This window comes from Lepidochelys kempii, chromosome 1, assembly GCF_965140285.1.
Source record: "Lepidochelys kempii isolate rLepKem1 chromosome 1, rLepKem1.hap1, whole genome shotgun sequence".
NCBI classification, from domain to species: domain Eukaryota; kingdom Metazoa; phylum Chordata; order Testudines; family Cheloniidae; genus Lepidochelys; species Lepidochelys kempii.
The window spans coordinates 283,075,244-283,092,380 of NC_136380.1; the positions used below are offsets into that span (position 1 = coordinate 283,075,244).

Consider the following 17,137-nt stretch of genomic DNA (forward strand, 5'->3'; position numbering starts at 1 on the left):
TATACATTTTATATAGATCTTATTGTTGAGAGGATTATGGCCAACTGAAAATGTAGTAAATTTCAAGAAATGAGTGAAAAGTAATTTCAGGACCTAGTTGTCCTAAGTTCACTTTCAATTTATTTGGTTTTACAATCAATTTCTTATTTTTCAAAATTCTTTTTGCTCCCCTTTTGCTGTTGAAAGACCCCAGAAAATTGACCAAACATGGGAAATAGTAAAGATGGGTATACTTAAAGTAACGCAGTGGAAAAAAACAAACAGTTTTGTCTGTGGTCTTTCAACTATAATCTTCGGTCTAGTCTATTAGAGTTCTTTGAGTGTATCAACAAAACAGGGACAGAAAACAGAGGAGGAATAAATGGTCAGTTTTCAAGATGGCAAAAAGTTAATTGTTGGATGCCTAAAGGTTCTGTTCTAGGACTGGTTGGTGTTTGATCCCTTTTGCAGAGCATTAGTAAATAGAATTGGCAAATTTTGCATATGACAGAATTATTTAAGTTAGCCAAATCTAGAGACGGCTGTAGGGAACAGCAGAGGGATCTAATAAAGTTAGGTGACGAAGCACAATAGCAGATAAAGGTCGCTGTTGTGAATGGAGAAATGGTACGTTGGCAGGAGTAATTTGAACCAATCAAACATTAGCTGGGTTCTGAATTAATTAGTCAGGGGAAAAAAGTTCATGTTATTGTGGACCACTTAGTGAAAATGTTTCCTCAGTATAATTGTAAAGTTAAAATGTAAGTATGTATAAAGAATGGAATGTCTGAATTGGACATTTGCTGATGTTTCTTTGTAAGCAGATGCCTTTAAGAAAGTACTGAAGTTTTACATATTCGCAGTCAGGAACAAAAATATTGCGAACGGGGAAGGAGAATTTGGTACAGTTGACACCCCATACTTGAAAGTTGAGTGTATTGTGGTTTGATAGAACAGAGAAATACTAGAGAGCAATAGAAATGCTGTCAAGATAGTAACATTTTCTAACTGCTTAAAGTGCATATTTGGTTAGGGGAGCAGGAGGATGATTGTCCTTCTGAATGAGGTGAAAGGTTGGAGATGAAGAGTGAGTGTCTGCATCCATTGGCAGGCCAAGAAGGGAGGTGGCAGTCTGTCTCTGTTAGGGAAAAGGCATATCTGCAGTGGCTTCTTCTGTTATAACTAAGGCTAAGATTTTGTCTCAGTTACTTTTAGTAAAAGTCACAGGCAATAAACAGAAATTCACAGAAGCCTGTGACCTGTCCATGACTCTTAATAAAAATAACTGTGACAAAATGGGGAATGGGGGGGGTCCATCACCTGCTGAAACGGATCTTTACGGCCCACGGATGGGCAGATTGTTACCGGTACCACTGAAAATTCAGATTCAATTTGCTCAATGCACAGCAATTTGTTTGAGAGAGAATCACACAAGCCATAAAAGGTTATGTAATACGTCTTCCTAATAAGCCTCAGTTCCCCAAGCATAAACCCTCAGTAACTATCTTGGCCCTACACAGTATCCTGACTGGCAAACAAAGCAGGTAGAGCTATCAGTCCTAGATAGAGACCTCTTCTCTTCTCTTTTCTTCTCTCTTCTCTTTTCTTCTCAAGTACTTGGTTACCCCGAGGTCCTCTGGTTCAAAAGTCCTATAAAAGTCCCTTGTAGCAGGGTGTTGGCTACCCTAAGACCCTCTGTCTTACAGCGTCGCAGACCTCTTCAGATGTTAATTGGAGAGCTAACTGATGAACTAACTCTGCATGTATGGTATTCTTAACATTTATACTCCTTGCTCTCAAAGCAGTCACATCCCAGGAATATGCCCTGTGGGTGTTCCATTACTGGTTTTTCTAATTAATATTTTAAAAGGGACTGCAAAACAGACAGAGACAAAAGATCAGTTAACATTTACCCTCTCATCAATCATTCACTTGAGCTGTTAGTGCGGTGCCATCCTAAAGGGTCATTTTGACCTTGGTCATTCAATACCAAGCTCACTTCTGCGTTTTCTTTACTTTTGTGAGCTGGCCATTAGGTGATATGACCAGAGTTCCTTGCTGAAACACACACAGATAGAGCCTCTGATTAACCATTCAAGTGCAATTTCAGCGCATTCAGTAAATTTCCACACAAACAGTCTGATGCTAAGAGATCCCTGCTCCCAGAATCCTCTAGCCAATTCAAACATACCAAGCCATACCAAACTCATGTTCACCACATTCATTCATATCAATCACAGTAATTCACAATAATAATTTGGCACCATTCCAACATCACCCATCGCTGCTGTTGCTTGCGGTGGCTGGGAGCTCCAGAGTCCCCACCACCATCCCACAGAAGCTTGGAGCTCCGGGGCTGGTGGCTTGGACCTGCGGGGCCCCCCGTCGCAGCGTGGACCTGCAGGGGCCCCCGCCATGCCTTGGAGCTCTGGGGTTGGCAGCTGAGAGCTCTGGGGCCCCCATTGGCTGACAGCTCCGGACGCGGAGCTGAAGCAGATAATGTCAAATAGGTCTCCGGAAGTCATGGATTCCGTGACCTCTGTGACATAATCGTAGCCTTAGTTATAACGTTCTGGTCTAGACCCTTGTTGGTCCTACCCTGGAGTCCCTTTCACATCTAGATAGGGAGTAAGTTATTTTTATATTTTAGGTCTGGAATGATATTAAAATCAAAGTCACCTAAAGTGTGTGGAGTGAGTGTGCATTTATTATTCCAGTATGTGCCTTTCAAAGGTAAGGTAAAAGGGGGCCCTAAATAGCTCATCATTGTGAAGTGAACAATATCAAATTCCATTACTAACAAGCATCTATCTTTAGGCAGGTGTTGGATGGATGCTTTGGAACTGGCTTTGAAATGTTCCGGTCTGCTTAAACGTACGATGATTAGAGAAGGTAAAGAGCATGACTTGAACTCTTCAGCAGAGAGCACACATGTTTCTCTCTATGGCTTATTGCGTGCGAACAACTTACACAGTGCAGAAAGTTTTCCGTAAGTAATCAAGCCCTTAATTTTATTCTTATAAGAAAGTTACTAAAACTGGTGTAAAACTCTTAAATTGTTTAGGCAGATCTTTGAATTTGAAATGATAATTTCAAAGTGGAAACCTTCTTAAGATTAGAATTCCTTTTGCCTCCGAATGCCCCTTAAAGATCTGTAACTGTGTATTTTTTTTTAAACTTAACATTTAAACCCTGCAGATGTGGGTCATTTCCTTGGTGATCTTCAAGTAGCTCTGCATATTGTCACTTACGGGTACTGTGTCACCTTATGGTGCCATGTGGTAGAACCTTCTTCTAGCAGTATTAGCTAGAGCACTCTTGTGCCTCCCCCTCACCCCCCCGCCCAACGTCACACCATGCCAAAGGCAAGGCTATATAGAGGGCGGAACACCCTCACCACCTCAGTTCCTTCCAACCACATGCCACAAACATATATGAACCTCTCCGGTCTCTTGAGAGCTGGGGTTTTTTTCTTAGATAGTTACTGTTAGGTGTTGATTTAGTCAGTGATTCATTTTCAGTTCCGTGATATGGTGGAAGTGAAGAAGCTGGGTTTTAAGAGGTGCATTTCCTGCCCAGCTATCTTCCAGATGCACAAAAACCACGTGCAGTGCCTCAAGTGCTTGGGAGAAAGACGTTCACCTTTTAATTATTTGATTTGTAGGACCTTTACTCCCTGAGCCCACAAGGACAGGGAGACTCAGCTGCAGCGCCTACTATAGAAAGAAGCTCTCAAGACCAGACCCTCTGGTTCTGAGCAATCCTCCAATCCAAGGTTGCAAAGGCCATTCTCTGCCTCTGTTGCTCCCCCCAACAAAGGACTGAAGGGTTCCAAGAGGCCGAATCCTGAATTGGGACCAGACCCAATCCTTGCGGTTTCTTCAGTTAAGACTTTGAGGTGACACATGGCCAAACTGGGGGCCACGTGATCGGATACCACTGCCCAGTTCTGGAGGAGAGGCCGAGAAGTGATCCACCCTCACTGGTGCCATATTTTGTGCCTTACAGCTTTCTGATCCTGAAGGAACACATGTGGTGGCAGGACTAGGATCAGCTTCAAAGTCCACTTACAGATATAGGAAGATTGAGTCCATTGGTGTGCCAGAACCAGGGTAGGTAGTGCCTTTGGTGCTGACAGTAATGGCACTGAAGAGAGAGGCATAAGGACAAAGTGGCCACAGTAAGTGGTTCTGGTTCCCAGCACAGGCATCAGAGCTGTCAGATCCATCTGATTCAGACCAGGGCACTCCCGGCTCTGAAACGCGGACTTTTGTGTCAGTAGCACGGGAGATGGACTTGCATGTAACACTAGATATGATATCGTCTCAATCTTCAGATCTGTAGTTTGGCTCTCATTTTGGCTCCCATTTTGGTTCCAGCTACATCCTCAGTTCCAGGGAGTTAAATCATTGTGTTAGCCTAGGTTCACCTTTTGATGCCACTGCACATGTCTGATCCAAGAGTGAAATGCAAGAGCTCTAAGAGGAGGTATGTTTCCTCAACTCCAAGATCATCATCTTTGCCCCTGTCAGGAAGAGGAGGCTAGAGGGCATCAAGGTCCCTTTCACAGATCCTCTTATGCTCCCTCCTCCTAGGACCCCTACAGGATCTCCACAAAAAGCTGGCTCCTCAAATCTTCTGCCAGATCTATTGTTGTCCCTGGTTCACTCTATTCCAAATCTAGATTTTTACCAAGAAGGAGATAGAGGAAGAAAGCAGAGTTTTTACTAAATGTCTCTCTCGGGGTGGGGGGGGGGGCTCATCTGAGGAATCAGGGCATTTTTGTTAATCCCTGTTAAGATGACTGGCTTCTGAAGGTTTCTATGAATGAAGATCTGTTAAATAATCTTCATGACCAATCTCTTTTCAGATTTTAGGGCTCTTTCTCCACCCAAAGTCAATCTTCTGCCCTTCACAAAGGATCCCTTTTATAGGCGCTATACTAGACTCCATTGAGGGGAGAGCTTTTCTGCCAGAGTATAGATTTGTCAAAACAAGCCAGTATTTGTTAAAGATCCAGAGAGTAAAGTTCTTCATGGGTCTACTATGTGACTCTGTTTGCCTGTTTGAGAATGAGATCTGTCTGAGAATGAGATCTATGCGGCAGTAGATGCCTTCGTCTACAGACCAAATTGAGACAGACAGTCTTCAGTTGTTGATACCCATGCCTTAGATGATGATAGTGTCCCAAGATTGGTGGTCAGTAAGAACAAATGTGCTCAGGGGTGTATGGGTCCAACCTGGATAGTGATTTCAGACATATCAACTAAGGGCTGAGGATATGGGGAGGGTGTATCTGAACCATTTGACAGTTCAAGGGCACTTGTCTTTTTAGCAGAGAATCCTGCACATTTGCATATTGAAATTAAGAACTGTTCTTCTGGCTCTCAGATTGTTCCATTATGCAGGTAGTGATGGACAGTACATCAGTGATGTATTATATCAACAAGGATCCTTTCTCCTGCGTGGAAAGGCAATAAATCTATGGGATTGGTGTATTCATCATGACGTTAATCTGTCTCTTTACATGTAGCAGGGAACAGCAGATCATCTTAGCCAATGATTCACAAATGGTCCATGAAGGCTCACTTGGTTCAGACTGTATTCTCCAGCTGGAGTCAACCAGATGTGGAACTATTCACAACAAAAGTCAACAAAAATTGTTTCCTTTTTTGTTCCAGAGGGGGCAAGGACAGACCATCCCAGTTGGATGCCTTCTTTCTCCACTGGGGGGAATGGCTTTATGTATGTTTTTTCGTGCTTCTCTGTTGATCGAGACAGTAGTGAGGACGATACTAATTGTGCCAGGTTGGCCATTTCAGCAGTTGTTTACCAATCTCCTTCCACCAAGTGGTGGAGTTTTTGTGTGTCTTCCTTGATCTCCACATCTACTGTCCTACCCGGAGGGCAGGAGCTTTCATCCGGACTCTTCACCTGATGGAGTGGGTGATTGGACTTTGACTCTGTCCGCTCCTGAGCAATCCATATTCTTCATCTGCAGGATATACTAGTTAATTGTAGAAAACAATCCACTAGAAACTGTTAATGTCTAATGTGATCCAGATTTGAGGCATGGCTGAAGGGAGATTCTATCTCCCCCATATCAGCTTCTATATCTTGTGATCTGGAATACTGAAAGAATCATGGATTATCTAACTCACTGTTAAAAGTTGACTTGGCAGCCATCTCTGTATATCACAATCTAGTTGATAGTAGATCACTGTTTGTTCATTGTTTGATTAAAAGATTTATGAAAGGTTTATCAAATGTGTATCCCCATTGGGGATCCTGTCTCTTCTTGGGACTTCATTTTGGTGTTGGCCATGCTGGCGAAACCTTTCAAACCCTTGGCTTAGTGCTTTTTCTACTACTTATCTATTAATACGGGTTTCATTATTGCCATCACAAGGAGAGTGAGTGAACTGAATGCCCTTATGGCTGATCCGCTTTTCACTTCTTTCCCTAAGGACAAGGTAGTTCTCAGACCTGATCTCAGATTCTTAACTAAGGTTGTGTCTGATTTTCCACATTAATTTGCCAGTTCTTTTCCATAGGCTGTACTCTAAGAAAGGAGATGCTGTCCTACGTACTTTGGATGCCCAAAGGTCCCTCGCCCATTACTTGGACAAGACTAAAAGTTTTCATAAATCCTAGCTTGTTTGTGTCTTGTGCTAAAAAACAAATGGGGTATATGATTTCTTCCCAGACTGTTTCTCAGTGGATTACACAATGTAGTGCTGAATGCTACATACTAGTAAAAATTCCAGTGCCTGCTGTGATTTGACCACATTTCACCAGAGCTGCGGCTTCTTCATTTGCCTATCTTAGGCAGATGCCAGTTGATGAAATTTGCAAATCTGCTAGCTGGACTTCAGTGCAGACTGTCACTAAGCACTATGCTCTGGATTTGTCAAAGCAGTGCTTCAGTCTCTATTCAAATAGGACTCTGTTGCTGCCTCCAGATTAGTTTCAGAACTGCTGATCAATCTATCCCATAGGTGGGGAATATGCAAAGCCACTTGAAGAAAATTGAGGTTACTTTTCAGTAACTGGAGTTCTTCGAGATGGCTCTGTATATTCACGCTTCCCACATACCTTCCCCTCTGAATACTTATTTTTGTGTCTCTCTGGCTTTGCAGTGGGAGGAATTGAGGTGGTAAGGGTGCTCTGCTCCTATGTAGTCTTCCCCTGGGTGCAGCATGATAATGAGGGGTGGGGTGCAGGAGTGCTCTAGCTGGTATTGCTAGAAGATGGTTCTACTGCAAGGTACGACAAGGTGGCACAGCACAAGTAAGTGTGAATATGCAGAGGCATCCCGAAGAACTCCGGTTACAAGTAAGGAACCTTCATTTCCTTTGACCAAGTTTCTCATATCCATTGTTTTCTAGAAAACTTGCTTCATTTTCTCCAAAATGCACACAGTCCCGTGTTCAAAAATAGGCAGTAAATGTGGACTCCAATTGCTAAAGTATTGCAGTTTAATCCCTCTTGGAGCCTTCTCACAACCCTTTGGGTTGCTTCATCTGAAGGTCAAAAGTTTAATTCATCTGACATAAATTGCTAGATTTTGGCTTTTGTAGTGTGGGTGGTAATTTGAACAATAGTATTATAAAGTCATTGATACACTTTGACCGACACTCAACTTTTTCGGTGACCAGACTGATATATACCCTCATGTTCAAAATTGAATGATGCAGTACAAAAACTGAAATCTCACCGTTGGAGCCATCCACCCTTCTCTGTGCCAAAAACCAATAGAAATTTTGAGAAATCATGAGAAATTTTGCCTAACCTCGGTGTACAATAACTTCCTAGACATGATTCAGGGCTGAAGATGCTTTGGGACAAAGATTCCAATAAGATGATATGATAAACTGGTTGGAAATATATTTCTTAAACAACCAGAATAGATCAGTGGTATTTCAAAACAGCAATGCTCCTATTTTTGAACATGGACAATCCTAAGTCTTCTACAGAATTCAAAGGAGGCCATGGACGGAGTCTGCTTCAAAAGAATTTAGGCCCAAATTTTTAAAGGTATTTAAGCATTGTTGCACTCAGTGTTGCAATACCTCACTGATTTTTTAAAGTGATTTAGGCCCAGGTTTTTAAAAGGTATTTGTGGGATTTAGGCACCTAAGCACCTAAACCCCTTTTGAAAATGAGGCTTAGGTTCCTAAGTCAGTTAAGAGATTGCAATGCTGAACATAACAAGGCCTAAATACCTTCAAAAATCTGGGCATTACTGTAAAATTTATTTTTGAATTATTTTTCTCTGATTTTTTTCATCATATCTGGTTGATAGGGGATACACATACAAAGCTGGAAGAACTCTGAGCACTGGAACTCTAATATATGTGTGTTTTGTGAGTATACAGTAGGCACGCCCAGAACACATACATTGGAGAAGGATACTTGAGCAAGATTGCTCTCAACTGTGACTGCACTTTATTTCTGTTGTCCAGAATGTCATCTCACTTCTGGAATCTTCATTTCTAAGTGTAAACTTTATTGTAGCTACTTAAGCAGTCAAAAAGCTTATATTGACAACCAAGAATACATCCATTATCAATCAGTGTTAACTCCTTCCTGGAGTTAGTCTAAAAATATTGCCTTTTGAGATCTCTTTGGTTTCTCATCTTCTTGCTTGCTTCCTTTTCTATGTGCCATGTTTTTAAAATGTATTTTAGTCTTTTAATATTGTAACACGTGCATAAATTCCTTCCTCAAAAGTGTATCCTGTAGAATTTTGGCACACAAGTACTCTTTATTTGTATATAAGTAATGCTTGTCTTTTGACAACAATTTTCTATTTTTTAAATATTTGTTTCCAGTTCAGAGCATTAAAACTGTAATGCTCTAATCTGCTGATCCAAAATAAACACATTGAAGACTCATTTAAGCACATTTCTAACATCTTCCTCTTAGGGCCTTTTGGCTCCTGCTCAGTGTGATGTCCCAGCATGCACTCTGCTAGTGACATCACACCCAAAATAGAAGGATATTAGTAACCAAAGCCTGTCTCAAGTTTGAGTTTGGTTTCCAAGTAATCTTCAGTGGTTGGTGTAATGTCTATCAGAATGGATGCTGGGGTGCTGTGACACACTGAGAGGAAGCAGTGATAACAGAAGGGTATTCGTTTTCACCTAAATAAAAAGGTATGTTAGAAATGTATTCAAACTCCCCTTTTCTCCAAGTCCATGTGGTACATGCTAATAATCCCCGTTTTGGGTAGAACTCCTATCTGCAGATACAGGAATAAAATCTCAGTTTTATGACTTCTTCCCCTACATGATGGTTGCGTTCATATTTACAGCAGAGAGAGTTTCTCTGCTAAGTGAACGAGCTTTTGCATAATTGATACTTTTTTGTTCAGAGAATCTTCACCTGATGCTTTTATTTTCTGACAGGATTTGTTTACTAGCATGTGCTTGTATCAGGTTTTTTGCCCTTGGGCATTTCCAGACTTTCCAGTGTTCGAATTTCTTTAAGTTTAACCGTAACCCTGTATTTCTTAGTTTTCTGTTGCTTGTTTTGCTTGTTTTTTTTTTTGTTTAACTACAATATTCTTGTAAGGTTTTTAACCCTTAAGTTACTGATGTGCTTTCAACCCTACTCTGGCTTAATGAAGATTTTTGTCTGGGCATTTCCTCAAGGTTTTAAAACTTTGAAATATTTCACATGCATAGGGACCCTAGACTAAGTGAGCTGAGGGCCCTGCAGGGCACTGGGAACCAAGGAACTCTGTGGAGCTTAAGACCTGCAAGTGACCTGGATTGTCAACTTCTCCATACACCCCTGTCTTCCTAACTCCACAAGTGGCACGTGGTAATGGTGTTTATGGAAATCATGGCTTCAAGTGCTTGCTCATCTAGATTCCATTCTAGGTGTGCATGTGCCCACTCACACAGCTGTTGGAGATTTTTGCCTTACCAGTATCCGTAGGGTCGGCTGTGGCACCCCCTTGAGTGCTGCGCGCCCATGCGTTGGTATATTAGGCACTGATGGCCCTATGCCTTCTCTGTGACTTCTTATCGCCCAGGGTGATTAGTCAGAGCTCCTTTCCTTGGATAGCAAGGGCTAGCGGTTTCGTCCCTTCTGACTTCAAGGCTTAGGGACCTGTAAATAGTTTGTTTCTAGTAGTTAGTGTTAAGTAGTTGTTAAGTGTAGTTAGAAGTTAGAGTCCGAGTGGGGACATTGCCCCAGGTGGGGCATGCCCTGCGCGGATTGTAACAGGCCTATGTCTGTAAGTTATGCCCATAGCAGCTGCCTTAAGTATTTGGGAGAATCACATGTGAAGGACAAGTGTCGTATTTGTAAAAATTTTCGACTCAGGACTCCGAAGGAGCGAGATATTCACTTGCAGGCTCTCCTTATGGAGGCTGCCCTTCATCTGGTTTCCGAGCTGTCCCGCCAAGACTCGACAAGTACCTTGGCCTCGGTGCACAGTGCACCCCTGGCACCAGACTCCACCCGGCACCACTCCCTGTTGCCGGTGCCCAAAAAGAAAACAAGGAAGCACAGCTCCCCAGCACTGGGCAAGAAGGGCCATAGATCATTGGGGAAAGGACCCAGGCCACCTGGCCACTCTGGAGCCACTTGTATGTGCCTCCCCGGTTGGGGCCCTTAGCCCCTTGAAGGGTCCACCACTGACTCCCGGAAGCAGTAAGAGACCCAAACTCCTGATGGCATCAATGCCTTCCCAGAAGCTCCCCCAGTGCCAAGAGAACAGAGGCCTCTGCCTGTGCTGCTGGCACTGCACGTGCCACAAGAAACAGCAGAGGCTCCCTTCAAGAGCAAGCCAGCTGCTAAGACCCCTTGGGGGGCAGTGGAGTGCCACCGATTCTCTTGAGATAAGGCAGTGCTCCACCTCCACGCCGCAGATCTCCAGACTTGCAGCCCAGTTCCTCTGGGGCTCACCTCAGGCACCACAATTGCGGTCCCCGGTGTCTCGATGCAGATAGCCTAGGGGAAGACACTGGTCTCCGTACCACCGGCACCGTTTGCCTTCCCACTGGTCGTCCTCTCAGCGCAGATCTCGGTTGCCTGTCCCGTGGGAGCGCTTCTCGTCTTGACTATGGTCCCCCCGGCACCAGTCCCCTTGATACCAGCGCCGATCCTCTCACTTCGGGCACCAGTCTCCAGCAGTGATGGTCAGTGGCCAGATGTAGGCATCAACGGCCACACCATGGTCACCGGAAGGGGATTCCTCTGGCACGGAAGGGCAGTTCAGCCCCTCACCCAGACTCCACCGGCACAACTGGGCATGTGAGGCTGTGTGGACATGGATGGCGCCACCGTGGCCAGTTTATCAGCCTTATTGGAGCTCGTGGGGCATGCCGGTCATGACAATGACTCCTTTGCACTGCTCATCTGCCGCTGCCTCAGTGCAACAGTTGGCGGTACCGATGGCACCAGGCTTGGTGCATGGGTCGTACTCAGAGGCTGGGGTAGAGGACACTGCACCCACCCCTAAACCTCTCTCCCCGCATTAGGGATGATGCCCCAGGATTTCCGCTGGTGGTACAGTCGTCATCTTCATCCTAGGACAAGGTGGTCGCAGGACCCTTGAGGGCCAGCCCACTGAACAACTTTAAAGAACACCAGGCCCTGCTTCGATAGGTGACTGAGAACTTGGGCCTAGAGGTGGAGGAGATGGCTGAGCAGGCAGACACCTTGTTTAACGTCCTCTCAGCCTCTACCCCTGCCCGTGTTGCACTACCAGTGCATGACTGAGTCCTCAACATTTCCAAGGCCTTCTGGCAAACCCCGTCGTCCAGCCCTCCCACCTCCAAAAGGGCCAAAAAGAAGTACTTTGTCCCAGCCAAAGGGTTTGAGTACCTTTATATCCACCCACCTCTGTGCTCGTTGGTTGTCTTTGGAGCCAACGAAAAAGACAAGAGGCCAAGAGACTGGACCTGTTGGGGAGGAAAATTTATTTGACTGCCAGCCTGCAATTCCAGGTGGCGAACCCATCAGGTCTTGTTGAGCAGATACAGTTGTAACTTATGGGACTCCCTCCATAAATTCAAGGAGCCCCTTCTGTGGGGTTTGGCCCAAGAATTCGGCACCCTGGTAGAGGACGGCACCGTAGTGGTTAGGTGCTCCTTCCAAATGCCATGGCTCCTCTGCACTTGTTCCCGAGACCTGCCCTTGATGAGCCAATCACTGAGATACGGGAAGACCTGGACTCCTCAACGCCTCAGGTAAGTGGCCACTATTGCCATATATTTTGTGAATACCCTTGGGGACTCGGCAGCTAGGGTGGTCACGGTGGTTATGAGGTGCAGCTCCTGGCTTCAGACCTCCGGCCTCTCCCAAGAGATGCAGACTTCGATCCAGGACCTCCAATTGGATGGGATTGGTCTCTTTTCAGAACAGATGGATGCGAGGCTGCATGGAATAAAGAACGCTCGGGCCACCCTTCGCTTGCTGGGCATGTGTACGCAGTAGTCTGCACAGAAGCAGTTCTAGCCGCCCCTGCCACCAAGGCCTTGGCAGCCTCGTCAGGGGTCTGCAAGGAGAAGGGATGAGTTTCAGTTGCCGCCACCCTTCCTCCTCCTACTCACCTGCGCAGTCCAGCTTGGCAAAGCATCCCGGGGGCCAGAATCACTCCTTTTGATCGTGCACTTGAGAGCGATGCCCCAGTCAGCTCCCAGGATCCACGCCATTCTTTACTCGACCGTCTTTATCCCTATTGTTCGGCCTGGTCGCGGGTCACCTCGGATCGCTGGGTGTTACAGATACTGTCACAAGGCTACAGCCTGACGTTTTCGTCCGCCCCTCCCTCTCACCTCCCCTCTTTCCCATCCCTCTTCAGGGACCCTGCTCACGAGCAACTCCTCATTGAAGAGATTGAGAACCTCCTGCACCTGGGGATGGTGGAGGAGCTCCCTCAGGACATGAAAGGAAAAGGGTTCCACTCCCACGACTTCCTAATCCCGAAAGCAAAAAGGGGGCCTCAGACCCATTCTGGACTGCAACACCTCAACACATCTCTCAAGAAGTTGAAGTTTTGCATGGTCTCCCTGGACTCCATTATTCTGTCCCTGGATCTGGGAGACTGGTATGCCACTCTTGACTTGAAGGATGCTTATTTCCATATTCCAAGGTCACAGACATTTCCTCCATTTCATAGTGGGCGGACACTATTTCCAATTCACAGTGCTGCCCTCTGGCCTCTCATCGGCCCCAAGGGTATTCACAAAATATATGGTATTAGTGGCCACTTACCTGAGGCGTTGAGGAGTCCAGGTCTTCCCGTATCTCAGTGATTGGCTCATCAAGGCAGGTCTCGGGAACAAGTGCAGAGGAGCCTCGATTTGGTGCGTTCCACCTGCCACGACCTGGGCCTATTAATAAATTAGAAAAAATCCACCTTAAGGCCGGTCCAACAAATAGAATTCATTGGGGCGGTTCATGACTCCACGTGAGCCAGAACCTTCCTTCCGGAGGCATGTTTTCAGGCCACGTCAGACCTGATCTCCCATGTGAAGAACCACCTGCTCACCACTACTCACGCTTACCTGCGGTTGTTGGGCCAAATGGCCACATGTACATACATGGTCAGGCATGCCTGGCTCCATCTCTGGCCTCTGCAAGTGTGGCTGGCGTAGGTCTACATCCCCAACAAGCATGACCTAGACCAGGTAGTCAGGGTGCCCAATCACATCCGGTCATCCCTAGATTAGTGGTCAGATCCCAGGTCGGTGTTGGAGGGAGTGCCCTTCAGGGCCCCAGCCTGATTGCTGCCCCTGGTCTCTGATGCTTCGGACCTGAGCTGGAGAGCCCACCTGGGTGAGCTCAGCACGCAAAGCCGCTGGCTGTGGGATGATCTGGCCCTCCATGTCAATGTCAGGGAGCTGAAAGCAGTTCACCTGGCCTGCCAGGCTTTCTTGCCTAAGCTGAGGGGCAAGGTGGTGCAGGTCCTAACGGACAATGCGGCTGCGATGTATTACATCAACAGGCAGGACAGAGCCTGATCATCAGCCTTTTGCCAAGAAGCTCTCCACTTTTGGGACTTCTGCGTGCAGCAAGCCATTCTTCTGATTAGCCACACGTCTACCTAGGACCGGGAACGTGTTAGCAGATCACCTCATCAGGACCTTCTTGTCTCACCAAGAATGGTTGCTCCATCCAGAGGTGGTCAGTATGGTCTTCCAGAGCTGGGGGACTCCCCAGGTGGTCTTGTTCACATCCCATCAGAACAGGCAATGCCACATGTTCTGCTCAATCTAGAGGATGGACAGGGGCTCCCTGTCAGACACTTTTTTGCTCCCCTGGTCAGGGGCCCTGATGTACACCTTCCCGCCAGTGCCATTGATCCACAGAGTCCTTGTGGAGATCAAACAGGACAGGGTGAAGATTATCCTGATAGACCCCATGTGGCCTCAACAGCACTGGTTCAGCATGCTGCTGGATCTTTCGGTAGCTGCCCCGACCTGCTGTCCCAGAACCACGGTAGTCTTCTGCACCCGAAACTGGCGGCATTGCACTTGACAGCTTGGCTCCTGCATGGCTGAATGCAGAAGAACGGGAATGCTCGGCCTGGGTTCAACAGGTCCTGTTCAGTAGCTGAAAGCCCTCCACCAGAGTGACTTACCTGGCCAAATGGAAAAGGTTCACATGCTGGGCCTCCAAACAACGTATCTGGACTGAGCAGGCCTCGCTGCAGGTGATCCTGGATTATCTTTTGCACCTCAAACTCCAGGGATTGTCCCTGTCATCGATCAGGGTCCACCTGGTTGCTATTTCAGCTTTCCACCCACCGCTCCAAGGCTGGTCGTCGGCCTTAGGTCACGACATGACAGCCCGGTTCTTGAAATGTCTGGAATGTCTCTACCCGCATGTCCAGGATCCTGTCCTTCCCTAGGACCTGAATCTCATGCTGTCAAGACTCATTGGGCCTCCCTTCAAGCCTCTGGGTTCCTGCTCTCCTCTTCTTCTCTTCTGGAAAGTTTCATTCTTGGTCGCAGTAACGTCTGCCTGCAGGGTGTCTGAGATCAGGATGCTTACTTCAGAACTGCCCTATACAGTATTCTACAAGGATAAGACCAGCTGTGGCCGCATTCAGCATTCCTGCCCAAGGTAGTAAAGTAATTTATCCCCAAATTTTGCCTTTCCCGCCACATGAATCAGAACTCTAACCTGAGAAAGATGCCACCATATGTGCACCCTGGAGCAGGATGTTAGAATTCTGCCATCTACTCCAGGAAGTGTGCATGAGGATTCTGCTCCCTTACCTTCCTTTTATGGGAGGATCATGTTGTTGCTCATCTCCCCAATGCAGGATGCTGAACGTTATATCATTAATGCAGGGGAGTGGGTGAAGGCCTGCATCTGGAGAAATACAGCACTGTTGCCTCTGAGGGGATCCCTTGAGATTAGGGTGAAACTGGGAGGAGGAGGAAGCCTGTTGCGTCAATCCTTGGTTCATGGCCCAATCCATTGTGTGTGTACAGATTATCAAATAAGCCCGTGAGAACTCTTGGAACATGTACTCTACTGACTCCTTTCAACCAATATGTATGATCTGCCTCCAACTTGACAGCCAGCTATTACACAGAGAAACATTACTGAGATGGCATTTCATAGAATTCTGCAAAAATCTTCCTTTGGCCTTTCTTTTAAGTTATGCAGTAGCTACTGCACCACTTGACACTTCTGAAATGCAGTTCTCAGCTATGTAAGCTAACTGGACTATAGATCTACCTTTATATGTGCCTATGTATGTATCCTACAAATACAAACAGTTTTTAAAACCCACTAAAAGTAAAAGTACCATTAGGCAATCAATCATACATATTCTTTATACACAAAATAGTGAGGGTTGTAATGTAAAACCTGTATGAGGATGAAATTGTTGTAGGGTTGGTAATGAACTTCATAGTTCAAAACGAAAGCAAACTAAACAGATTGGTATAAAAGTTTCAAGGAAAGCTCTTCCTTGTGATCCTTTCTTATTGCAGTTGTATTAATTTGACGTGGTTATCAGGTATTGGTATTGACACGGAATGTCCTGCATTAGGTAAGTTCTTGGTTTGAGGATGTTATTCATAGTGGTGCACAATTTGAAGGAGCAGGACAATCACATTTTAGATTCATTTTTTGTTTATTTGTTGTAGATTAAATTATAGTGAAATTGAAAGGCATCACTTTAAAGATCAAGACGTGTACTCAGACAAATCTGATAAGGAAAATGATCATGATCATGACGAGTCTGATAATGATGGCCTAGGGAAAAGTGAAGAAAGTGACACTGACACATCAGAGCGACAGGATGACTCTTATGTTGATCCAGAACCTGTTGATCTTATCAGGGAAACTACCTATATGGAACAGATTCATGAAGAACTTGGAGAGGTAAATAATGTACTCTTAGTAGTAGTCATCTTATTTCCAGATAGCAAATTGACTTAAGAGTTTTAGAAGTCAAATTGAATATCATTGGAAAGTTGCCTTGCAGTGTAGGATTTAGTACTTTAAGGAGACTTGTGAAAGTGTGACTACTCCCCCTCATGCCCCTATATTTAAGAGATTCCTGTTCACCACTAGTCTTGTGGCTGAGCAAGGGACTTTGGGCAAAAGCTACTGAGATGATTCTTTGGAATACTCCCCAAACTTAAGGGACTGATTTTACATAGAAAGTGCCTCCTGCAGCAGAAGTGGAGTCCAGCTGCTTGTCCTTTCATGATTAATGATTGGATTACATTAGCTTGGTTTCAAGGCTCTCTTCTCAAGGAAAAGGGCAAGAAACTTCGTTATTAAATGAAGTTAAGAGGCTTCTTCACATTCTAGTTTCCCCCTTAATCAGAGAGGCCAGTAGTCACAAGATTTTCAGGGCTCAGAGATTGCTTTCGTTGCCTTCTATCTTTTAACAAATTTGTTAAGTTGATCTTCACAATGACTCTGACGTACCTTCTTCATGGCAAAGCTCCACCTGTCTGTGATGTCCTGAACATCTGTGTGATTAAAAAGTAGCAGTCACCATAAAAAAATCACCAGTGCTATTTGAAATGGTAACGCTGAATCTGACTTGTTTGAGCCTCTCTCTTGTGGCTGTTCACTGCTAGAGACTTTTTTTTTTTTTTAAGAAGCAGCAGGGAATGAACAAGATGTCAGATGATAATTTGTAGCCTACCTTAATGCTGCAGTTACC

The 17,137-nt window shown here is 45.4% G+C and overlaps 1 protein-coding gene across 12 annotated transcripts in view; it reads left to right on the forward strand.

Moving 5' to 3' along the window:
- The window catches only part of OSBPL8 (oxysterol binding protein like 8), a 193,658-nt gene that overhangs the window by 150,144 nt on the left and 26,377 nt on the right, over positions 1–17,137 (forward strand). For all 12 annotated transcript variants that reach the window (XR_012156740.2, XM_073327724.2, XM_073327730.1 and 9 more), the window contains 2 exons: positions 2,797–2,968; positions 16,104–16,341. Coding sequence is in view for 11 of the 12 variants with exons in the window: in XM_073327724.2 (XP_073183825.2) it covers positions 2,797–2,968; positions 16,104–16,341 (410 nt within the window). In the remaining variant the exon portion in view is untranslated. The remainder of the gene's footprint in view (positions 1–2,796; positions 2,969–16,103; positions 16,342–17,137) is intronic.